Here is a 25,274-nt window from a genome sequence, read left to right on the forward strand (position 1 = left end):
CATGGAGAAGGGGCATCAGTGCACGTGGGGGGGCTCCGGCACCCCACAGGCATAGTCTGCTTTACCAAGAAAGCCAGTGAAATAAAATAACAGTGAATATTTTATTGAACATTGTTTTAATACCATATCAAAACACCTTGACTAATGAAGGAAGCTCCCCCCAAGCTCTGAACTCTTAGGTTTTTTCCCCCGTTTTTTTTTAATATATAAATACAGAAAGGTTTCCCGCAGGGGCACGGCCACCAGCAGGGGAGGTCTCACCAACGAAAACGTGCCCGCCGTGCCGGGAGGGGACGGGGATGGGCTGGGAGGGGGTCACTGCCGTGAAATGACTCCGTCTTGGCACCTCTGGCAAAGCCACCCCCGTGGCCAGAGGGCCATCGGGGGCCTTCCCCATACCCTCCCCAAAAGGGTTTGACTCAAAGGCGATGGAAAGAAAGAAGGGGGGTGGTTTTGGCAAGAGGAGTCCGGCAGGGGGGGGCGGCGGGAGGGGGCGGCGGGGATGCTGCGGCTTTCCAGTCTCTGAGTGGTTATAGCTGAGTTAAAGAGTGACCAGTCTGTAAACATCACCGGGGCAGGGAAGCTCAAATCGAAGAACACGCCAGTCAACACAAAGCTTCAGTTGTGGTTTGGTTTTTTTTTTTTCGGTTTTCTCTTTTTTTTTTTTCTTCTTTTTTTTTCCTTTTTTTTTTCTCTCGTTGTAAACACTTGAAAGACGGACCCCCGCGGCTCAGCAGGGGGGAGCAGTGGCCCCGCTCTCGGCGTGGGGCAGAGTCCCCGTCTCGCGCTCCCGGGGCTGGGGTGGAGATCTCCAAAAGGGAGACGGGAGAGAAGAGAAAATTCCCATTTAGTCAGTGCAAAAAAACCGAGCAGAGCCCCCGGGCGAGTCCAGGTGGGAGGTGGGGGGGTTGCCGGTGAGAAATGCTGCGTGCTCCGTTTGGCCGGCTGTCCCCCGGCAGCTTTCCCCTTCGTTTTGGGGAGAAAAGCCAAACATCATGGCAGGGTTCTGGCCAAGGGTGTCCCTGGGGCCTCCCTGGCAGGCTGAGCTCTCCTGGTGACCAGCGGCTGTGGAGGGGAGAGCAGGTCGCTCTGCTTTTCTCACACTGTCTTCTCCTGGATGTTTCTTTTTTTTATATTCATTTAAATTAAAAAAAAAAACAAACAACAAAAAAAACCCCAAACAACAGAACAAATAAAAATAATAAAATAAAATAAAAAAAATTCGCTGTTGTCCCAAGTGGATTCAAGTTTCTGGGTTTTATTTTTGTCTTCTCGAGGAATTTAAAGTCAGCCCAAAACTCCAGGCGGGGCAGGGGGGGACAGGGAGAGGAGGTACAGCAGGTATAGCAAGGTGCCCTGCAAAGGCAAAGAGAGATGATCCCAGGTGAGGAGCAGGAGCCATGGCCATCCCAATCCCACCCCATCCTACCCTCCTGGCCCAGGATTTAAAAACCCAGCACGGGAAAATTACCTCAGAACAGCCCGCCACAGGCTCACCTTAGAGAGAAGTCAGCAAGCACGCCCGGCAGGTCAATCAGAAGGATGCTCTGGGCAAGATCTGTTCACTTCAAACCATGAATCTATACAGCTGCAAAGAGGAGAGTGTGTCACCACCGTGCTGCTGAGCCTCAGGTTGTCCCCGCCTGCCCCCCTGCCACCTGCCTGGCTGTGTCCCCTCGCTCCCGGTGCCCATGCAGTACCTTTTGTGATAAATGCAGAGGCAGGGCAGCCTGGCTATCGTGTCCCCCTGCAGCAGCTCCTCCAGGCAGATCACGCACTCGCCGGCGTCCTTGGTCAGCACGTCATCTGGGAGGGGAGGCAAGGGCAGCGGTGAGACACAGTCCACCGTGGCATTCCCCTTCCCGGGATGGAGGGGAGCCCATGGCCACCTCCACGGAGGCAGCCGGGATGGGGCAGCCAAGTGGCAGCAGCGCCAGCAAGCACTGTCAGGAGGCTCAGGTGGAGGCACGGTGGGGAGGTGGGGCTGGGGCGGCTGCAGCCAACATACCCCCTACCCCTGGCTTCCAAAAAAGCACCACTGAGTAGGAGGTGAGCACCACTCCCCGGTGAGTGGTCAGGAGGGAGGATGGGAGATGCAGGCATTTGCAGACCAGTGCTCAGCCCAGTAAGCCTCACTGCCGGCGCAGAGGGGAGGAAGGCAGCAACCCTTCAGAGAGGCAGCCCAGGAGGACACGTCCCCTGCCCTAACTGGGCACGACACCCAGCCAGGACGGCTCCCTCCAGCACAGCACACCGGGGTGAGCAACACGGGGACGGGGCTGTGTTACAAAGGGTCCCAAAGGCAAAACTGGTGGGGTCGAGCCATGCCGAGGGAGAGGAGAGGAGCAAGGACCGTGAGCTGCACCGGTCCGCTGGAGCACTGCCCTCTTGGCAAGCCCAGCCGAGCCGCCTGCCCGCACAGCCTGCGGCAAGCGTCTCTCCAGCCTGCCCAGAGCCATCCCAAGCCTGCAGGACGCCGTGTCCCCACACAGCCTGGCTGCCGGCCCTTACCGTTGTAGGAGAGGCGAGGTTTGCTCAGACACATGATAAAGTGCATTTCCATCTCGTCAGAAGCCACGGATTTGGAGCAAATGGGGCACTTGAAACCTGGAGGGAGAGCAGAGAGACAAGCCCTTAGCAAGGGGAGGAGGAGAAGAGCCCATCCTGCATCCCAGGGAGTCCCCGAGGCCATGGCGGGGCACGGCAGCGGGCAGCCCCTCACCTGCTGCCTGCATGGTGGCACGCACCCCACGCAGCGCCCGCCGGGCACCTGCTCATCCTGTGCCGGCCGCCAGCAGCGCCGGCGTGGGGGACAGCCACCCGAGCCGGCGCGCCAGTGGTCCCAGTGCCCGCCGTCGCACAGAGGGCACGGAGAGTGTGCCAAGGCAGCACACACGTGGCCATCAGCTGCTGCTGGGCCTTAAAGGGCGAGGAGCAGCCCAGGGCATGCAGAATCCCGGGGCTGGTGAGCGCAGGGGCATGTCCCTGTGCCAGGATGGTGCTGTCCCCGCTGCTGTACTTCAGCCCTGCATGGCTGAGCCAGAAAAGCTGCAAGGAAGGAGGTTTTTCTGTAGGGCCGCAGCAGAGGACTGGCAGGCCGGAGCCACGAGCCCAAGTTGCTGCTTTCTCCAGCTTTTTGCAGGAATGAGGTGGGTGCTTGCCCCTCTGATGCCAGCCAGCAGCCCCAGGAGCAGGGGGACCCCACAGACTGACGTCCCAGCTTGACCTTGCCTTGTCACCTGGACCTGCCTGGTGACCCGGACTCTTGGGTGAAGCTGGCCGTGATGTCCAGACCCACTCTGCATCCTTGCTTGGGCATGAGGATGGGGCCCCGGTATCACACCGGTGCCACCACCTGCTCGAGCCATGCAGACCGCCACGACATAGTCCCCAGCACCACCGAGCAAGGCTGCCCCAAACCCAGGTTTCCAAGCCCCAAACTCCCAGGGATCAAATCCCCAACCAGCCCTGCAGGTCACCCACCCGGGACTCCCTGGCCTCCCACTGAAGCCAGCTTGAAGCCATGCGGTTTGTCACTGCCCAGTGCAGTGGGGCTCAAGCCGATGCAGCCGAACATGCGCATGCCACCACCACCACCATGGGTTTGCACCAGAATATCTAGCAGTTGCCTGCCTGCAGAGAGGGAGAGGGTAATTTAAGGACCTGTCTTCTAAAAGCAGATCAGGTTTGACTGCAGTGCCGCTTAAGAGCTTTCTTCATATATACGCAAAGGCTGCTCAGGAAAGAGAAAAGGAACATACACGAATTATCTAAGAATGAATCAGGTTCTTGTTTGCCACCAGATGGATGTGGCAAGGGAAATTTTTTGCTTCCTGGAAGGCAGAAAGTGCCGGTGGCTTTAACGGGAGGCAGCTCAGACCTCTGCCGTGCAAACAGCCAGGATAACGGCTCAACACCTGAGCACCCTCTCATTAGCAGTGGTGATAAATGCAGATTACATCCCAGCTCCCCGGATGAAAGCCTAGGATAGGGATGCCGATTCCTGCCCCGCCGTGGTTATTTCCCAGGAAGGCACAGCAAGGATGACTGTCGTGGATGGTTGGGGACTGACTCTAAAGGGACTTGCTAAAACAAGGAGCCCTTGAGCCCAGGGGCCCCTCCAGCAGGGTGTCAGGCTGGCCCACAGTGTGCCACTGCAGAGACACATCCCTGTCCCAACCAGGCCGAGCCACAGAATCTCTGCTGCGAATCCAGCCCCATCACACCAAGCCCCGGCCGAAAGGACAGCACTGGCAGCCAAAGACTCATGGGCAGCAGCACCAATCTGCCTTCTCCGCTCCAGCCTAATTTTACTCGTGACCGATTTATACCTTGTGGCAGCAGTGCCCATTAGCTAAAATAGTTGGGTTTTTTCTCCTCCCAAGTGTTTACCCACCTGGTGTATTTATAGAGCGGGCTCAGATAGCGTCCCAGCCTGCCTTCTGCAAGACCCAACTAGCCTCCCCCTGTGAGACACCTTTCCCATCCGCCAGCTGCCCTGGCAGCCCGCCTGCCCCTGTCCCCGGCTGAACTGAACCTGCTTGAACACTGACGGTCTGCCAGCACCACGGGTGCTGGTCCCTACCGAGGAAGGTCCGGGGACCAGTTTCCAGCAGCAAGCCCCTGGCACAGGGCAGCTGTAAAAGACTCCCTTTGGAAAAAGGGTTTTGGCTGCAAACTTGGTGTCAGGGCAAGGCATTTGCAGAGGTTAGGTACTGTCCCCCATGCACCGTATGGGAAGACCTCGTTTTCTCCGGTTCCCCCTTTTTCTGTGCCAATATGTTATTTTAAACAGCTGCCCCAGATCTGCCGGCTCCGGCAGCACCCGAAGGGATCCTACAAGACGTGCAACCAGGGTAAAGGGAGAGGGCCCTGGATGAGACTGCCTGGCCCACAGCTGCCAGGGCACGACTGCCGGCAAAGCAGCAGAAGCCAGGGAAAGAGCAGGGCCCTTTGCAGGCTCTGGTGAGCGGCTGTTGCCATATCTCCAGACCTCTTTGCTAGTTAGGGTAGCTTTAGCACAGTTATAAATAGCCAGCACGAACACCCGTCACGCTCCTTGGTGCTCCCCAGGCAGCTGGCTGGGGGACAGGGACCCCCAGCGCCATCGCGTCCCCGTGCCAAGGACATGGGGGCATTGCAGAGACGGAGGGGCCCGGGCTCAAACCCCAGCATGTGCACGGTGTGCTCCAGCCACAGACGCTGGCTGCCACACGGGTCTGGGGGCTGAGCCAAGCGCAGAAGCACACACACTTTCCTGGCTCTGCATTTCACAAGATGGAGGGGGGTGGGAAAAATCATGAAAATGCAATTGCATACATTCCTGGGTCTGAGCGGGAGCGAGGAGCTGTCATGGAAAGGCCCCCGGGGTGGGGGGCCGCCCTCCATCCCAGCTGTCGGCACAAATACTTGGCATTGCAAGAGCAACTGCTTGCATCCCCCTCCACTGCAGGCACTGGAGCCGTGGGGAGCCCACTGCCAGCAGCAAAGGGAAGGCAGAGAAGGGGGTCAGGCTCCCTCACCCCTTCTCTGGATGACCCTTGGGAGAAGGCGGTGGGTGGAAAACCACTGAGGCCAGGGGACAGCCGGCACCTGGCAGCGGCAGGCGCCGAGCCCAGCGTCTCAGAGCATCCCTCTGTGGTTCAGGAAGGTGCTGGGGCCCGGAGCTGGTCCTGCAGATGAAAGGGCCGCTCCCCACGCGGCCGGCCCCCTCCGGGCCATGGTATTTTCCACGTTCCCCGAAATCCCTGTTAATTTATCCTGCCTAAGCTGCCAGCCCAAGCAATGCAAGAGATTACATTTTGACAGCTGCTCATGGAAAATTCAGCTCCCTCCCTCCTCCTCGAGCCCTTTCCGCCCTCCTCCCACATGCCTAAAAAAAACAAACCATGAGAGAGGAAGGGCCCAGCTATTCCTCCTCGCCTGGGCCTCCCACACCCACGGGGAGGCTAGGGAGATCTCTGAAGAAAGGCCATGGACCATTCCTCCCTCCCAAGGCACCCAGGGCAGCTGGCAATGGATGCTCCTGCCTGCAGCACATTAAACCTGAAGCTGGCACTCTCACTGCAGGCAGAGATGTGCAGGCAGGCACCACCTCTCACCAGGAGCACGCGAGGAAGAGGAGGGTGATGCGGGAAGCGGGCTGGCCTGGAAAGGCAGGTTCAGATCCAGACCTGGACTCTTGTATCCTGCAGGAGACTTGAGAAAGCCAAGGGCTTTCCAGGGCTGCAAGACACATGTTGGCAGGTGATCTCATCTCTCCGATGGCTTGGTCTAGAAACTGGGAGCAAGCAGTGCTGGTGCTCTCCGGGGGCTACTGCCCTCTGAGTATTTTTAGGAAGGTTACATGGTTAATTTTAGAGAGCCAGGCGAAGCAGAGCTGGGAATCTCTGAAAACCTCCAGCAGGTCCAATGCAAGCTGAAAGAGCCCCATGGTTAACCCTCACAGTGCTGAAACCATGACCACACAGGCTGCCGGGGCAGCTTTGGTAGTGGCAGAAGGGTCAAGACACTTTTCCAACCCATCTGTAATCACGGCCTCAAACACAGCCGTGGCCATACCCATTAGGAATTGCTTCTGAAGCTGGGATAGGAAATTGCCATCACTTGTGTCTACAAGTGAAGTCCGCAGCAACCTCTGTGGTTTGGGGAAGCCACTGAGCACTACAGCGAGGTCAGCCACGCCATGTCCTGGGAGTGGAAACGACTGCTTGCCTCGGGGACAGGCAAGACAGCGTCCACAGGAGCTGCAACCCTGTCCTTGATGGCAGGGAAAGGCATGTGCCACCTCTTCACTCACTCACCAAACCCTCTGCTAACTCGGTGTGCCTTACAGGCTGTGGTGCCACCAGGAGACTTGGCATCGCCCCAGCGGTAGAAGACCCTGGCTCTGTTGCTAGCAGATGGCCGAAATGCAGGGAGCAGCAGCTTCACTGCTGTGCGGCACCTCCAGTGGTGGGAGGAAGAGGCCAGTGGGGGATGACATGCCCTGAAGGCAGGGGGAAGAAGCAGCAGCCCAGGCACAAGCAAGCGGGTACAACCCCAGCAACCCACCCCATACAGAGTAGCATTCACCAAAGGGATCCCTGACTGCCCAGGGCCCTGCTACTGCAGCAGGATAAGCCAGGAGCCCTGCGTGTGGGAGCGACTACACCAACTTGCCAAAGTGTGCCTGCGAGGGACACCGTGAGCACCAGGTAGCTCAGGGGTAAGCCCCAGGCTGCCTGACGTCCATGGGAGATCCCAAAACCTCAGCTGCACAGCCCATCTCCCTGCCTCCAGAGAGCATCCTGGGCACCCAGCCAAGGGAGCTGGCTTACACCAGGTGAGGATGCATCCAAGCACAAGACAAATGCAGGGAATATTTGGTCCAAGCATGCAGCTGAAGCAGAGCCCTGGTGCCTTCTCCTTGCTGAGCAAACCCTGAGCATCACAACTCCCCCCGTGGCTCCCCAACATCGCCAACTGAACCGGCACCAGGTGGAAGCTGGAAGAGATGGATCATCTTTAAAAAAACCATGCTAGTGATCAGAGAAGAGGGAAAAACTGAAAGACCATGTCTATGGGCCCAGTTGGTCAAACTGAAGCAGAAGCATGTGGGGTTGGGTGAGGCAAAGGGGGTCCAAGTCCTCCCCTTCCCTTAGCCCTCATGGGCTCCAGCACAGCCCCAGGAGGGAAGGGATCACGGAGGGGTTGTCCTCCTCGCCAGCCAAGCAAAGGAAACCTGCAGAGCCAAGATATTCAGACCCAACATCTCCAGGAGAATAAATACCCTACTGGCTTAAAGCAGCCTCTTTTTGAAAGTGATGGTCACACAGGACAGCACATTGGAGATGGCACATGGGGTGCACAGAGCACATCTCCAGCACTTGGGCATGGCAGGGACCTGGTAGCTGAGGACCTCCACAGGTGTTCTCTTCTGAGAGCATCACCCACTGTGGAAGTGACACTCTACCAGCCTCTGAGTGATACAGCCAGCGATGCCACCTCGCACCAGGGCCAGGAGGCAGCTTACAGCTGCGCCAAGGACCCATCCCACCAAGGACCCCAAAGGAATCCCACGCTCCCTCTGCCAGCAAAGTGCTTTCATTGAGTGCCTGGACGCCAGGGCACCCAGCAGGATCAGGCCTGAACCAACTTCCCCTTGCAGAAGGAAATGGCATCAGCTGCACAAGGCAGATGCAGAAGCCAAAGTCCAACACAGCCCGCGGCCTGCTGCCCCAGCAGGACGCAAGGTGCCGGCTGAATGCCATGACGGTGCTCAGCTATTGTGCAGCACAAGGGTTGACATGAGCGGGGACACGTAGGCAGGAAGGAGTAAAGCACTTAAGCAGCCTCATTTACTAGCTCCAAAAAAGGGCCATACGAGTGTCCTTCCTCCCAATTCAAGGCTGCAGGGAAGTGGAGAGAGCATAAAGGATGGGTCCAGGGTAGAAACAAGACATCCCACCTTCCTGTGGGCAGAAGGGAGGCAGGGCTGGGGGATGCCAGGAGGCCAGCCCCAGATGATCAGCCAGGCAGCAGGGACGTGGCTGGGATGGGACATCCCTGGATGGCAGTGCTTGGGGAGAAACCCAACAGTGGAGGCTGCTGCCTCGGCAGAGAGATGGTCCTGCTCCATCCCCATCCCCCCCCACTGTTTCCCTGCTGACTGAGTCAGTTCAGCTGGCTGAGCTGGGAGAAAATAGATGTTTGGCACATAAAGCAGCACCCCAAAAAGAAGCCACTCCTGTGCAACGTTGAAGAAAAGCTGTCTCTAGTTCACAGTGGCTCCTGGCAAAGCCCCCACGCTGCAGGTGTTTGCTGTCAGGTCAGCCACATGCCAGTCCAGGGTGGCAGAGACATGCCATGGACCACGAAGCTGGCCAAGGCCAGCACTGCCCTAACGCTTGAGGTCTTGGGTTTTGGAGACACCTCTGCCCACTCCCACCCTACTCAAGCCATGAAGAGGAGATGCAGCAGCAAGGAAAAGGCATCAGTGCTCCAGGTGGGATGTGGGGAAGCCACTAGGGCCACAGGGATGCAGGCCATGGAGCAGAGGGGCTGGGAAGCATCACATCACAGCAGACCAGGGCTGGCTTGCTGCAAGCCAGGAGGCAGAGATTTTTTTTTAGCCAGCTGGTTTCTTATGCGGCTGGAGGGGAGGACAGGAAGAAGAACAGGTTGCAATACTGGGGCTAGGGAAAGCCGAAGAGTTGGGAAAGGGCAGGAAACACGAGAGAGGGAACCCACAGGGACATTTGCTCCAGAGCACCCAAAGCCATTGAGCCTCAGCAGACGAACACACCAAAGCCCTACAAGACACCTCCAGCACAGCCCATGAACACTGAGAAGCAGGAGGGCAAAGAGGCCCAGCTATACAGTCGCAGGACATCCAGAGCCACCCTCTTTGCACACACATCCTTAGGGAAGATGTGCAAACAGCCTCTGCACCCCAAGCACCCCCACTGCTGTTGCTGTTTTGAGTATTGCCCCTTCTGTGGCTGCAGTTGTAATTTTTGAACAAAAGTACCTATGCTACAGGTAGAGAGTATCTCCCTCCCCAGCATCCCCAGGCTATGCCACAGGATCAGTTCCCCCAGATCTGGATGAGAAAGGCAACCTCCCGGGGTCACCCTGCCTTCCAGCTAGTCCTAGTTTACTGCAGAAACACTCCCCCAGCTGCTGGGAACAGGCTTCATAAGGAAGAGTGTGTAGCCCAAAGCTAATTTTAGCATCCCGGAGATCAGCAAAGTTAAGCAGAGGGGTCCTGGGCGATAGCCCAGTGAAGGCATTAACACCTTAGACTCCTTTCATTGGGCTGCAGGGCTTGAATTTACCGAGTTACAAGCTCATTCAGGGCTCCTGCTAGTCACAAAACCAGCCTGGGGCCATCTCATTGCATGGAAGTGCTGCAAGGATGCCCTGGTGCTGCCTCCCCACCTCTGAAGGGATGCTCAGGGTTTCAAATTCACTGCCCAGAGAGGAAAGGGATCCTGCAGGCATACCTGGGAATTTCCAAAGGGTGTGCCTGCTTTTTTCTTCCTGAATATTTGTGCGAAGGAGGAAGCCCAACCGTGAGCTCTGCTGCAGGCAGCAATCATCCACAACATGCACGGAGCCAACGGGGCAACGGGGGGCGTCCCAGGTGCCGAAATAAAGGAGCACAAGGGATCCTCCAGCAGCACAGTGGGATGAGGCGACTGGGAAATCTGAGCAGAAGGGGAAAGTTGGACGCTTTGGCTTAGCAGTGGCTGGGAGGGAGCAGCGAGGCAACGTCACGCGGGGACCGACGGGGTGAGTCACTTCTGACTAAGCCATCCGCTGGGGAGGCACCCACGGAGTCCCCGCCATCAGGCTCCAGCCGCCACTGAGCTGCCAGAGGAATTCCCACTTTCGGAAAGGCTTAAGCACAAAAGCCTGACCTGAGCCACTCCCAAACGCAACCGGATCTGACCCCGTGGGGTGAAGTGGCAGCTCCCTGGCTACCTCCCTCCTGACCCCTGGGTTTTTCCAAAGCAGAAAACTCGTGCCTTGATGCTGTCCTGGCTCCGTCATGCCTCAGCTTCAGCTGATCTCGCTGGGAGGATGAAGGGACACTCCAGAGACACAAAATGACATGCCCTGGCCTCGCAATGCTGGCAGAGGGAGCACTGATCTCACCCACGTACCCGCTCCTGCTGGGAAGCAATCCCATCCGGCTCCTGGGACACCTCCTCCCTGGGTATGGCATTGGAGCACTGCACAAACAACGTGGTGGAGGGTCTCCCATGGCACTTGATGCCTAGGCCGTGGTGGCAGGAGTTACTGGGGCAACTGGTTTTCATCAGTGCGAGACCCCTGGCCTCCAGGGTGCGTGGGAAAGACGAAGCACTGCTTTTCAGGGTAGAGAAAGGGCAATTTTTATGTAGTGGGCAGCAAACAGAGCACAAAAGGCACACAGAGCTAGACCCACAGGCAGCGCATGGCTGGGAAATGCTTATGGCCAGTTAACACTGGTTGTTTCTGCAGAAAGACAGACACTGTTGAAAAAAATCCTAGGGAGGAGCACACTGCAGAGCAAGCCCTAACCTCACATGCCCCTTGGGTGGTAGGAAGAGATGCATGGCAGAGAACATCTCCGTGCTCCCCAGAAGGGTCTGCAATTGCTGAGGGCTGCCCAGTGAATTCCCCAGGCTACCAGGACAGCAGGAAGGGAAAGAGTGGGGTGCAGACCTGCAGTTTAATCACACACCTCTGCTGGGCATGGTGCGGGAGGGGAGGGATGCTCAACAGCACCAAGCTGCTTAGCCAGGCAGCATCAGCTCCCCTTCTCCAGCCAGAGGCTGGGGCTTTGGAAGATACCCCCGTGCCGGGAATGGGACCACATCACACAACTCACTCTCGCTCTGGAGCAGCCCTGCGCTGTGTGCTTCCTGGCTGCCCTTGCAGCATGGAGGTGGCTGGCAGACAGAGCCAGCTTTCTGCAGCTCCAGGAGCCAAACCTCCAAAACACAAAGCACAACATTTCGGAAGAATGAACACCTCGGTGAGCGGCAGGGTCTGCCCACGCTGGATCCTGCCAGCGGAAGCAGGAGGGCCTGCCCACCATGCAACAGGCAGGAACAACCCTACCGGCTGTCCCACCTTCTCCACTCCTGCCTCCCCTTCACTTCAACATGTGCCGCCCTCAAACACCAGAAAGGCCGAGCTGTCTCGCAGCCAGCAGGCACTGGGAGCAGGAGGGAGATAGCGGGGCTGCAGATGACAAAAATCCCAGCTGTGGGATTTCAAGCTCTCCCTTCCCCAGGAGAAAGGAAAAACACCGCTGCAACACCCAGAGGAGCACAGTGTATCCCCACTTCCAGAGATGGGCAGGGCCTTGGGAAGCAGAGTGCCCCTGTGAAACACTCACCCAGGGCTGGCCACAGGGTGCTACCTGCTTTGTACCTGTCTACGGGGAGCAAAGAGAAATCAAAGGCATCTACAACCACCCTCAGAAGGGTAAGATCCAGGCAAATAGCAGACTTCAAGGGCTATGAAATCAACATTGCAATAAATAAGCGGACGGACAATAGCTTCAAAGCAGCAAGATCTGGGTGGGGATAACCCGAAATGCCAAGGCAGCTCAGGCGGGGTGCTCAGCCTCACCCTGTCCCCCTCAGCACCAGCTTAACAGAAGTTGGCCCCAAAACTGATCTCAACCCATATTGACTTGACCTCCCTGCAGATGGCAATTTAAGCCATCTGGCTAGAGCCAATCCCCCCATCATTTTCCCCAGCTACAGATGTACAGGCCTTGGATGGATGGATTGAAAGGTGGATCTAATTCCCCTGCAGCACTTCTGATGAAACACAGCTCCATCGCCTTGTAGGGAGAGCTCCCAAATGAATTACTGCAATTACCCCGGCTGCAGGAGAAACTGCGGGTTTTCCCTCCCTGGCGACAAAGACTTCTCCAAAAAACAATCCCCAAAACGCCCACCACACCAAGTTGTAATGCAATCGTCTGGGAAGCGAAGAGCAGAGCCCCCAGCACCACCCTCGAGCTGCGGAGCTGTGATCAGAGAAACAGAAACACGCAGCCATGGCGAAAGCCGAGGGAAGAATGAAGCCAGCCGCCTTTCAAGGCGGCAACAGGCAAAGAGGCATGGAGGATGTGGAAACTCCTTAATGCCAGCAGCCCCGTCCTGGGAGGAAGTAAAATGCTGGGCAGGGATGCGGGACAGGGGAAGCATCACTCAGTTCTCCTGCTTGACTGCTGCTTTCCTTCTCTCGCGTTGCAGGCAGCTGGCCTCTAAAAATACCCACTGTTGTCACGCTGTCCTGCCTGCTAGGGCCAGGAAACAGCTCTGAGCGGCTTTCAGTTCAATTCTTCATCTGTGCCGTTGTGCTTCCCTCGCCAGGACCTGTCCCAGCCCCATTTCTGTGCCTGGTAGGTGACAGTCTCTCAGGAACCGTGGCCACAACCTGACGCAGCCTCAATGAGTGCTTGCTGGGAATATACAGCCCTGTGAAATTTCTGCTAGCATTGCTAAAACTAGCAAAAGGGTAAATATTTCCACTGCATCTCTCCGCTCCCGTACAAAGCACCACAAGACAGTTGCACAAGGCACACGGTCTCGTTTCTGTGCCGCTGATGGGAGGCCCACAGCTGCACGAGTGTGCACAAGTGCAGAAAGCCAGGAATTTCCCAAGCTAATTCAGCCTGCGCCCTCCTGAGCAGCACAACACCGCAGCTGCCCCAGGGGCCAACCTGCTGCCCACACTGGCCAGTGCAGGTCAGTTCCGTGGGGAAGAAGAGTCAGCTCCATCTTGGAGGTGCACTGGAGCCTCTCCAACAACAAGGCACCATCCCCACCGGCAAAATACACCTTGTATCAAACACCTCCAGCTGCCCATAGACTCGCCATTGGGGCCTGGGGAAGGACGACACCAGCACCGAGCGATGCATCTGCTCAAGCTCAGCCAGCCGCAAGTGGCACAAACCCGGCAGCGCACAGGCACGGGGACCACAGCAGGGAGCACCGATGGACCGAGCTCCATCCTGGCAGCACAGAGACCAGCTGCGAGGACCCGCCTGGCGGCTCCCCAGCTCTTCCTGCCACCCTCCTCAAAACCCTGGGCTGCATGGGCCCCGCAGCAGGCTGGAAAGCTAAACCACACCAAGAGAAAAAGCAGGCTCTGTCCCCTGCCGCAGTCACTCCCCTCCCCTGCCCGCAGCCCGGCAGGGCAGGAAACCCACCGGCAGCCGGGCTCTGCCCACGGGAAACACAGTGCAGCGGCACACGAAGAGGCCCCAGGCCAGCAGAGCTTCCTACAGCTGCACCTCCCGACAGTCTCCCACCAGAAAGCACCAACCAAAAGTATTTGGCCAAACAGCACCCACAAGGCACAGCGGGAGAATCCCTGGGTGGGGAGACCCCAGCCCCCAGCAGGTGAAACCTGCCTGGTGGGACCAGTGAAGGTGAGACATCTAAGGCCCAACTTAACCACTCCTGCTCTATCTGAAATAAAAAAATGGGTCTGCCGCTACAGAGAGAGGCTTGTTGTACCCCGATACACAGCCACGCCAGAGCAGGCACGTAAAACACTGCATCAGGGCCTGCTGCTTTATAGCATCACTCGGCCACTCGTGTAAATCACTTGCAAGTTCTTACGATTTCAATTTTCAAGGGAAGCAGGAGAAAGCCAGGTCACGTTTACTCAAACCCAAGTATTTGACACATCAGGCTTCGGTGTACCAGCAGCAGAGGCAATGAGACACGCCTCGTGGCTGCCCACTGACCCGCTGGGGTGCCACGGGACTGGTTTCTGCAGAGGGAATTCATTCAAAGAGCTCTTTGCTGCCTGTCTGATTTGTCACACAGGAGATTACATCGGAGGAAAAAAAGCTTTTCTTTTCTTCCCCCCCCCCCCCCCCAAAGTGGGTTTTTCTCCCTCCCTGCGCTTCTCTTGAAATTAATTTTCGGCATTTAGCAGCATTTTCCCATGACTCTCCGCGGCTCCCTTGGCCGGGTGCCAGCCCTGGTACCACTCCTCCACCAAAGACGGCTGCATCCGATTGATCCTCTGGCCAGCAAACGAGAGAGAGGGGGGGAGAGGGAGAGAGGGGGAGAGAGAGGGAGAGCAGCCCTAATAGCACATTAATAAATAAGAGGAGCCTTTACGGTTATTCCAGTCACCGGAACAAACATTTCAGCAAAACAAACCAGCATGGGATAAACTTACGTCACGGGCCGGGAAGACAACCCTGGCTGGGAAGTGGGTCAGCCCAGGGAGCACAAGAGCATCGTTCTCAGTATCTCTGGAGTGTATGTGTGCGGAGGGGGGAGAGGGCGCTCGGCTCCCCTGCGCCGATTTATGCACAGGTTTAGAGATGAACGAGCCCAGCCAGGCCAGTTAGCACACACAGCAATTAGTGCCTCACTCCTGGGCAAGGCGGCCAAGAGATTTCAGAGGGCACTGGAGTGGCAAGGCAGCGCAGCGATAGCCTGCGCTAGCTCTCGCTGCGGAGACTGAAGATAACCGCCGCCGCCGGCTTCTCACGCACAACGCCAACGTTGACACACTTAAACTTCATCTCCAGGCTGCGGGTCTGGCATGCATTAAAGCTGCCTTTGAGTCTCCCATCTTCTGGTATTTGGTGCTGCTGCCTCTTCCCCTGGCCCCGGGTGTATGCTATCCTGCAGCCAGCTCGGAGAAGGCAGAACTGGAAGAGCAACCCCTCCAGACCCCTCGGGTCAACAGCTGAATATCATGAGCCGGGGAAGTCATCAGGACCATTCCCAAATGATCCACAGGCCTGGCAATGCTGCGGGTGCCTGACCTGGCTGCCAGGCAGCCACCAGCACCAAACCCACAAAAAGACGGTTTGAGGACAGTCTCCTTTGGAAATTTCCACTGGCAAAACCAGATTCACAACAGCAAGTTCCTGCAGACCTTGGGGTGCCCTTCCCCTGGCCTAGCCCCTGTAAGGGGGGAGGGGAGCACATATGATGTCTGCATGTTGAAAAGTTGGTGGCAGGAAAGTCAGGGCTGAAAGTGGACTCCCTCCAGCAGCTCGCCAGCTAGAATTAGGCCTTCTGATTTTGGTGTAGAGACCGCAATGGCAGGACTGGCTCAGGAGTGAGGATTACCAAGCACCGGCAAGAAAAAGCTCAGGACTTGAAGCTGTCAGAGCACAGCAAGGATACACCACAGACATGCCTCTTCCCAGCTGGGCAGAGACCGGGGCTGCCCAACGCGCATGTTCACACACCCCTTCACCTCATCCTCCAACACATCCTTTCACATTCCTGACTCCAGAGCCGGATCAAAGAGTGCTTCCAGCGCGATTCACTCTCTAACCCTGTCTGGAGAAGGACCCAGCCCAGTACCCTGGCTGCCACCTCCGCACCAGACACCCCTCTCCCCCAGGCTGGGCCCTCCTGCTCTGGGCAAGGCACTGGTGAGAACGCAGCAGCTCACTTGGCAAAGAAGGCCTCCCGACCTTACTGCTGCCAGTATCCAGGACAAACAGCTTGTTTTGTCAGTGCATGGAAAGCCTGCGACATTCCTGATGGCACCACACAGAAGGATGAGTTAGGTGTTTCCTTGGGCTAGCCAGCAGACAAGGAGATATGGATTTACTGGTGCTTCAAACACTCAAGGGCTTTGAGTGATGAGGGGGATTTCCAGATAAACTTTAAGCTACTTACAGCCTCTGCAAACTCTCTGAGATCCTCTGATGAAGATGAGTAACATGAGTGATACTAAGAGAACCATACAAAGCTGGAGACAGGCAGCATTAAACCACATGTCTCCATTTTCTCCATTCTTCCTGCTAGCCTTGGCTTTGCTGAGAAGTCCTAATTGGCCATGAAGCCACAGAGACAGGGTCAAGTGCTACAGACATACTCCCAAGTTGCAAAAGATATTTTGTCATCTTCCACCCTCATAGGTCAGGAAGCAGATCTCAGAAACCCTGGGCAGCCAGGGAAATCCCAGAGCATTTTCAGGTGGAGCCGGAGCAGTTACGTCGCTCACGTGGATGGCGGACACGCCTGGGAAAATCCATCAGGAAAGAGGATCCACTTACCCAGGGAGGTGCTGTCCCCCTGGAGAGAACGACGAGGTCCACCTCAGAGGTCAGAGCCCCCTCGCTCGCCCTGTTTGAAAGATGCATTTAGGCTTTGCTATTCGTAAGAGTAGCAGCTCTCCTCCCCGACCTTGGAAGGGCTAGAGGCCATCAGTACGTAACTACTCCTTCTGTCCCTGCACCCCAGCAGCCGTGGCAAAGCACAGAGGGATTCGGTCGGCAGCGGGCTCTTCTCAACGACCGTCACAACGCACAGCACCCTACAGTGATGCTACAGCACATGCTGGCCCTGGGGACCGCTTTGTAACCTCCCTCTGCACAGGCTTCCCAGCACAGCCCTCCTCTCTCCCTTCCTGGGCACACCTGGCTCTTCCACAAGCCTTCGACTGCAGAGAAGGGAAGGAATGACACTAGCCAGGGGAAAAGAAGCTCAGCGTGTCCCAGCTCACTCCTCGGGGTCCCTGCTGAGGGGACAGATGAGCCACGAAGCAGCCGGAGAGGCACACAAAATCAGCATCGCAGATAAAGGGAGCGACAAGGCACCAAGCCTATCTGTGTGCTCCTGTTATCACGGACATGCTGCCGCAGCGACAGCACCTTATCACTGGCGTTAAGCCAGGGCTCCTCACTGTCCCACTGAGGTCCCCGCAGAACCCAGGTTGCACTTTGAGGATCCTGGCTCTTCCCCCAAACCCAAGAACTCCTGGAAGAGCAAGCCCACGAACAAAACCTTCCTCACGTGCCGAGATCGGCACTGTCCAGGTCTCCAGTCTGTGCAGAGGCAGGAGGAAAGGGCAGGCAGCGCAAGGATCCACTCTCCAGACCTGTTAGCCACAGAATTTGGGGCACTCCTCTCCTTGCAGCAGTACAGCAACTTGGGCAGATACCCAAGACCCCCAGGCACGTGTCCTCCTGAGTGGGTTCAGTGTGTCGGCGGGTCCCCTCATCCCCACCCTCAAGACATCCTTCAAAAGGAGCAGGGACAGTCACAAGCAGCAATGGCAAAGCTCCTCTCCATTTACCGGAGCGCTGCTGCTTCAGCACTTCCCAGTGGCTAATGGAGTGGCTCAGTGCCGCAAGAGGAGCGGGTTGATGGGGAGGCAGCGGGGAAGAAGCAAGTAGCCCTGCTATACATTAACCAGCTGCAATGGGAGATCAGCAGGAATTTTAGCAATCTTGAGGTGGCTTGCTTCCCCTTCCTCTCGGTCTCCAAGTCCTCCATTAACCACTTACACTGAGAAGAAGAACGCGAAAGTTTAATGAGCTCCGACAAGTTTTCAGAATGCTTTTTAAGCATCCACTGCTCCTTTTGCTATTAATTAGCAACGAGGAAGAACCACCATCGGGAGAGGCTTCAGCACAGACTGAACGACTCTCGCTGCTGCCCGCGCACGCTTCAGCACAGCTCAAACGCTCTCAGAGAGCCCCAAAAGAGGCATCAGAGAAACCCAGTTCTTGCAGCGCTTCCCATAGCTCACACTGCAATCTTCCAAGGGCACCAGCTTTAACTTAGCATCACACTAACTCACTTGAGCAGCCGAAAAAAGCTTACTCCATTTTGCAGCTGGTTTATTTTTATGAACAGGTTTTTGCTTCTCAGTGCTGCAGTTTGAGAACTATCATTTAATGTAACTGATAGTCTCTGACCGACCACCTCTATGTACAGATTAGCTGGGGGGGGTGTTTCTGAAACGAAACCCTCCTTGCTCCAGGACCAGGTGCAGCAGAAGGCCCCGTGGCACTCATTCGCACAGAGGCTTGTGGAATACCTGGAAGGACGCTGCGCCTTAGTCTCTGTGTTTAAAAACCAGAGTAGCGGCACAGTCCGCGCAAGGTCACAGACCAAGAAAGTTTGCAAAGGCGCTGGGTCTCATCGCCAGTGCCCCATGCCAGCCAGCCCTCCCTATCTGCCAGGGAGGACTACAAGCGCCTGGCTTATCTGGATCAAGAGGAACCTGGCCTGGGGCATTCCACCACTGAGGATGTAAGGCAAGACATACAGCTTTGATTTAACTGAGAAGAGCAGCCCCCGGAGACTGGGTAAAGAGGAAATATCCCAAGACGGAAGTAGGAAAATGGGCCCTGCAAGCCTCATTTTGCACTTTGTTCTTGCCCACTGGTTCAGTTTCAAGCCTTCCTGAAAATGAGGCATTGTCCCAAGGCATATTACGAAATTCCCAGACCACGTCATGCAAGGAGAACACTAACAGCCTTTGCAAGGGGGCTGGGTGGGAGAGAAATCCCAGACTATTCCAGGAAACGCAAGGAGACATCCCTGAAATGACTTCCCCTCTAGCCAGAAGGGGAAGGGAGGACCTCCCACCTCGCTCCCTGTACCCAGCCAAAACTAGGTCAGTGACACAGCCCTGCGCGCAGCCAGGGCTCCTCTCCAGACACCAGGACACACGGAGGGGTCCAGCCACAAGGGTGAGGATGCGGGCAACCTTGCCCCCTCCCTTCGCCTGACACGTTTCTTGCAAGAGAACCCAGCCTGCTCCCCAGCCCTGTTAAAGAGGCAGGCAGTTCCTCCTTTGCTTCCTCCCCGGCACCGCAACGGTGCCAGCTGGCTTGAATGAGAAAACCTGCTTTGGCCTCTCCCCAGCCCTTTATCAGACGAAACAAGGGAAAAAGATTCCCACACCTCGCTTCCAAAGGCCGCCTCTGCCCCTTTCCCAGTTTCTAAGGCACAGGAACCGCTATACCTGACCAGCGCTCTCCAAACCCCTTCAGGAGAGGCACGAGGAGCTCAGCCGCGTCTTCAAAACCAAGGGCTGGAGCTACAGCGCTCTCAGACCACTTTCCCCCAAGTCGGGGGGGGGGGGGGCAGGGGGTGCCACATCCACTGCTTCGCACCCCAGAGCCAAAACACCTCCCTTTTCGGAAGCCTCCTCCCTCCACAGCCCCTTCCTCCCTTGACCTTGACGCAGACGCCAGCCCCAGCGCTCACCCACCCGTCCACGCCGGGGAGAGGACGGGGGGGTCCTTCCTTCGGGCTTGGCACGATGGGGCTTGACCGGCCGGCCAAGCGGGAGGCAGCCCCCCACCGCCCCCTCGCCGGGCGAACCGTACCCACGGAGGGAAGGGAAACCGGGGGAAGGCTCCGGGGAGCCGGCACTCACCGCTGTGCGAGCTGAACCACCGCGGCGCGATGTGGAGGGGCAGCGCGTCGGCCAGCGAGGCCCTGGCGCCCAGGTACAGCATCCCGTCTCTATGGTGACCGCCTCCCGTCTCCTGGTAACCGTTGCCATGGGCGTACGTGGAGTCGGAGCCCGGACCGCCGCCGCCGCTGCCGCCACCCGGGGCCCGCTCGGCCTCCCCCGCCGCCCGCGCCGCCGCCGCGTACAGCCCGAAGGGGACGGCGCCGGCCGCCGCGGGGTCCATGCCCATCCCGGCCACCGAACTGACGGAGCGGCTGCGCAGCCCCATGGCTCCGCCGCCGCCGCCCGCCCGGTAATGGCCGAAGGGGGGCGGCCCGCCCCCCCCTCCTCCCGGCGGCGGCACGGCGCTGTCATCCGTCGACACCCCCGGGAAGGGGCCCCGCGAACGGGCCGCCGTGCTCTGCTTGCCCCCCATATGGGCGCCGCCGGGCCGGAGGGAGCCGAGCGACAGCCCCCCGCGGGGAACGGGGCCGCGCCGCCCCCGCCGCCGCTGGGAGGCGAGAGGGGGCGGAAGGAAGCGGGGGGGCGCGGGGAGCTACGGGCGAAAACCCATCCCCGCCCCAGGCATCCTCCCCCCGCCGGGCCCGCAGGGGCGAGGGCGCCCCGAGTCCGCCGCCGCCGCCGTCACCCCCGGCGGGGGCCGCCGAGGGCTCCGGGGCCGCGGAGGGGGGGAGGAGGGTGGGGGGGGGGAACGGGATGGCGGGGGAGGGGAGGGGGGGGGGGTGGACGCCGGCCGGGTCGCTCCGCCCGCCTCGCTCCTGCCCGGGGCGCGGCCGGCAGCCGGGCGACGATCAGCTGCGGCCCATGGGGCGGCGGGGGGCGGCGGGGGCGGCGCGCCCCGCTCCGCTCCGCTGCGCTGCGCCGGGCACGGCCTCGCTGCCGGCCGCCGCCAGCCGCCTGGGTGCTCGGCGCCGCGCCGGAGACAATAGAGGCCGGCAGCACGCATGCTCCCGCCCCCGGCCCCCCCGGCCCGCCGCCCTTAACCCCTGCGCTGCTGCCGGCCGCCGCGGCCGGGCCTGCGCTCGTCGCCGCGGCCCTGCGGGTCACGGAGACGCCGCTGCCCGGGTGGGCGCTGCCCCGCGTAGCACAGGCCTCGACCCCCCCCCCCCCCAACATGCCGCCCCGCAAGGGCCTGCAGCCGGGCCGTAAGCGCCCGGAGGCCGCCGCAGCGAGCCCCTCAAGGGAGACCTGGCCCACGCGGGCCCCGCTGCGCTGCCCGGGCCGTGAGGCCCCGCCGGCTGCTCGGGACGCTCTGCCCTCGGTTCACCGGGGGGTGGGGGTGGGTGTGAGGGGGGTGTAAGGGGAGGACTACATTTCCCAGCCGCCTCCGGCCGGTGCCCCCCCCCCCGCCGTGCGCAGGCGCGCTGCCACCGGCTCCTCCCCTGCCCCGCCGGCGTCGGGGGTTGCTGGGGCGGCCCAAGATGGCGGCGCGCTGGAGCAGCGAGAATGTGGTGGTGGAGTTCCGCGACTCCCAGGTCGGGGGGGAAGGGGGGCGGCTGCCGCTCTGACCGGCCCTCGGGGGGCCGTCCCGGGCGGGCTGGGCCGTTCTCGTGAGGAGCGGGAGGGGTTCCTGGTCCGGGCGGGCTCGGCGGCCCCGCGGGGCCTTTCGCCGGCTGCGGACGGGGCTGAGCCGGTGTCGGAGCCGTATCCGCGGAGATAACGCCTTAATTCACGAGGCGCTTTATTTCTAATCTTAATTAGATCTTGGATTGGATATTTTTTTAAGTATACTGGCAGACCTGATAGAAGTCATTACCACTTCCCACGCATCTTTCCTCATTTTTCCTCTGAGACCATTATAGCTACTTTCTTAGTTGCAATATAAATTGTTGAGTATTCCTCGATTAGCAGGAAAAGCGGGTTATGTCTTTTTAAAATAGAAAAAAGGTCAGCTTTTGTTTTGAAGTTGCTGGTTACAGAACTCCCCTCAGAGCTTGCTTACGTGCTTTCTTAGAAGCCGTTCTAAGAAATGTGTCTTTTCTTAGGCTGTTGGCTGTTGCTTAGCAAAGCTGGATATGGTGGGTGAACTATGAGCTACTTCAGCAGGAAATCCAGAAAGGTTAAAAAAAAAAAAGTCTGCAAACTCTCTCATCTCGTTTGTCCTCTTGTGCTGGAGCAATGTCAGCTCTGTGTTTGCCATTGCAAATAGGGGCACTGAATCCTCTGTGCTATATCCAGCCTGTCCTCTGCAAGCTCACAAAGCTTTTTGCTTTTATACCTCAAAAGCTTTATATTGGTTTTGTTTTCCTCCTGGAAGAAATGTTAAAGCAGCCTTGTCTGCTGCTGAAGATTTGCTCTCGGGAAACCGGTAATGAGATATGAAGGTATGTCTTTCTAGAGCACAGATTCAGATTGCATCTGGCTCAGGAGATATGTGGCCTCATGATTTGATTGCTTATTCATAATGGCTGGTGTGTGGGAGCAGAGAGGGAAGAGAACAGGTGTTTCCATCCCCTTCTGCAGCAGTGGGTTTCAATCTCACTTGTGCAGGCGTATACCTTAATAGAGAGGTTAACCACTGGTATTTCGGTCCTTTGGTGTATTCTGGTATGATCTTTCTAGAGCCGTTCTGACCTGCCTGCTCTCGTATGAAACCAGAGAGCTTCAGTGGCTGGGGCTGCTAGACTACTGCTTCAAGCTAAACTCATTTATGTATTTGTACTTGAGCTTTTTTTAGGAGCCTGCACGAACATTTTTGCAGATGGGAAACCTGAGCTTGAGAAATTGAAACACATTGGCTGTAATCATCCTGTATTAGGCTTGAGCTCTGCCTGTAGGCCGAGTTACCTCCAAAATCCCTATCCCAAAACCAACTTAAATGGAAGCAAGAGTCAAAAGAGTGGGCAGCTATTGCATTTATAGTGTGTATATGTCTGGAAGCACTGCAGCTGTGTTTGTTCATCATGCCAGAGTGTGTCGTGTGAAAAACTACAGCAACCAACCTGTAACGCTTCAGAAAATATCTAGGTAGTTTGGGGCCAGTATTGCCTACAAGTGTCATCTTTCTGTAAAGCTGACAGAGGTGGCAGTCTCTGTACTCTTCTGGTTTAGACGTGACCCACAGGCTCTTGTCAGGCTGTCCGCGCTATCAAAAGGAGAGTAAAGCTCATCACGTCCAATGGTGAAATAGCACCATTTGTAGCAACTCAGCGTGTAGACGGGAAGTTAGGTACGCAGGGAACTGGTATTTCTTGCTAAGAGTTTGCAGCTCTTGAAAACCAGTATAGCCTTGGCAGATTGGGTTGGTCTGTTGCCTTTCAGGTGGAGAGAATGAAGCTAGATTCAAAACTAATGGAAGTTCAGACATGAAGAGGTGTTTTTCTTTGGCTTGCCTAGCAGAAATCAAGTGAGATGCCAAACTAGACATTTGAAGTCTGAGAAGATGCTGCCTGGGCTGTGGGCTCAGAGCTGGTTTTCAAATGTGCAGTACTCCTACCGTGCTTATTCACATAACTGTTACTCATAAACAGCAATTCTAGCTGTCCTGATTGTTGTTATAGGATAAAAACTGCTTTCAAGTTGGTTTGTTCAGTTTCAACTCCCCCCTTCTGGAAGGTTGTGCTGTGAAGACTGACATATCAATATACACAAGCACATTAAATGACAGCTGTTTGGGTTTTTTTCCTGTTGCCCAGATAAGACTGTAGTATTGTAGGAAACTGTTTATTGCCATAAAATGACTTTGTGGCCCACCGAAGTAGCAGCCTGACGTGTGACGCTTTTTGCTTCATTCTAATTACTCATTACATTTTATGACGTGCCTGGAAAAACAGTTTACCAATGTTCATTATTAAAAACAATTTGTAAGGATTTATGAGATCCTGGTGCCAACACCAGAAAAAATAAACTCATATATGAAATTATCAATCACTTTAAATTGATGAATTTTTTTCTGTCTTGAGGAAAGATGGCCACAGTTGTATGAAATATGATGGCTGATGAGCTCTTCATCACATGAGAAGGTTCTGGTTCCAGTAATGGCTTTAGTGATCCTCATTTTAATTCCTTGGAAGTGAAATGTGTATCATCTGGGAAAACTTCCTTCTCCTGCCTGCTTTTTTTATAAATTTAGTAGCATGCTTTGTTGTTTTGCAAGGTGCTGTGAAATCTAGGAAGCTGCAATTATTTCTTTACCGTTTAGAAATTTTAAAACTAGCTTCTTATTCACAGCATTAGTTTTAGGACTAGGAAAACCTTGCCAGCAGGCTGGCTTTGCTACCTTGGAAAAAAGCAATGAAAGCAGCTCGTTCCTGGAACAGCAAAAGTGGTGAAACTCGGCTTGGTTGCTGTATGGTTGTAGGCCTGGGGTTTACTGTGGACTCCTGCTGAAACTCTGAGGCATTTGTAGCTCTTTGCCATGTGGACTCTTGGTCTCTAGTGAAGAATGAGCCCGTAATGCTGTTTTTCCCTTAGCTGGGGTACTTGCAAGCAGGGGATGGGGCCCTGGTTGAAAAAAATAGGTTTTTCTGATGGTTATTCTCCTGTCAAATCTGATTGAAATGGAGTGGGATTGCCATATGGTCTGTCTGGTTTTAGTGATGCTTATTAGTAGTAGTTGTAGGACATCCTGAAGTCTTGTTACATCCACACTGAGAGTACTTAACAGAATCCTGAACAGCAGCAGAGACATCCTGAGCCTTCACAGAGGTAGCTTTGAACATGACAGCAGTTAGTTTGAAGAATATGGGGCATATTCTGATTTTGTACTGTGAATGCTAAAAACTGCATTAAAGTCATATCTATGTTTATGGGCTGAACTGTTCAGCTTTCCAAGTAAAATTTTCCTTTATTCTCTTGGCAATTAAACAAGATGATTGGCCAATTCCATTCTGAACGAAAAGGGGGGGACATAATGTTCAAACAGTCTATCTTCTTGTGGCATTTAAGTTACCTCTTAGCCTTCTTTACAAGCAATGCCAAAGTAAATTCTGATGCCTCTTAGCCATCTCTCATTTTTGGACACCAGCCGTACACAAATGGTTGCACTTCTATCTCCCAGTACATATATAATTAAATCTGGCCCTGCAATGGAAGAGAGAGACACTGAGAAAGCTCCTGAGCAGGAGCAGAGGCTGATTAATACGGATTATTAGAGATTGCTGATTGAAAGGCTGCAGCTGTGATTGCCATAGTGGGGAGAAGGGAGCAAGGTCTCAGTGCTTGTAATGGTGTCTGCCAGGTCTTGTCTTCAGTTTACTCTAGCAAAGATGTTTTCCGTGCGCTGTCCTGCATCCCAAAATCAACCACTATACCCCGTCACCCATCTGTGCTTTTTTAAGGGGATGTTACTTCTGCCATCCCTGACAGAAACCAACCTTGACTCTTGCCATAGCAGTTTATACCTTGAAGATGAGCTGGCGGGTTTTCCTGAACAACTCCCCAAAGCTGTGTATTTGTCTGAGAAGCTGACCTGACAGGTATAATTTAGTTTTGTTCTCTGTTTCTCTTTAACAGGCAACTGCGATGTCAGTGGATTGCCTGGGACAGCGTGCGGTACTCTCAGGGTGAGTGTGACAGTCCCCATTAGAAATGTATGACAGTCACTTCCACAAGCCAAATCAGCAACCTTCAGGCTGACC

At 56.3% G+C, this 25,274-nt stretch overlaps 2 protein-coding genes across 9 annotated transcripts in view; one reads left to right on the forward strand and one right to left on the reverse strand.

Annotated features, from left to right (window-relative positions):
- Window positions 1-82: 82 nt before the first annotated feature.
- ZNRF1 (zinc and ring finger 1) lies at window positions 83-20,613 on the reverse strand. The gene is made up of 5 exons (XM_075040379.1): window positions 19,657-20,613; window positions 2,512-2,607; window positions 1,701-1,806; window positions 1,498-1,588; window positions 83-1,356 (listed from the first exon to the last, which is right to left on the reverse strand). The coding sequence occupies exons 1-4, from the start codon at window positions 20,108-20,110 to the stop codon at window positions 1,531-1,533; spliced, it is 714 nt and encodes a 237-aa protein (XP_074896480.1). The 5' UTR covers window positions 20,111-20,613; the 3' UTR covers window positions 83-1,356; window positions 1,498-1,530.
- A 477-nt stretch (window positions 20,614-21,090) lies between these two features.
- WDR59 (WD repeat domain 59) overlaps window positions 21,091-25,274 on the forward strand; it is a 50,238-nt gene continuing 46,054 nt past the window's right edge. For all 8 annotated transcript variants that reach the window (XR_012652227.1, XR_012652228.1, XR_012652229.1 and 5 more), the window contains exons 1-2: window positions 21,091-21,170; window positions 25,150-25,199. Coding sequence is in view for 5 of the 8 variants with exons in the window: in XM_075040384.1 (XP_074896485.1) it covers window positions 21,117-21,170; window positions 25,150-25,199 (104 nt within the window). In the remaining 3 variants the exon portion in view is untranslated. The remainder of the gene's footprint in view (window positions 21,171-25,149; window positions 25,200-25,274) is intronic.

This window comes from Buteo buteo, chromosome 11 (genome assembly GCF_964188355.1).
Source record: "Buteo buteo chromosome 11, bButBut1.hap1.1, whole genome shotgun sequence".
Taxonomy (NCBI): domain Eukaryota; kingdom Metazoa; phylum Chordata; class Aves; order Accipitriformes; family Accipitridae; genus Buteo; species Buteo buteo.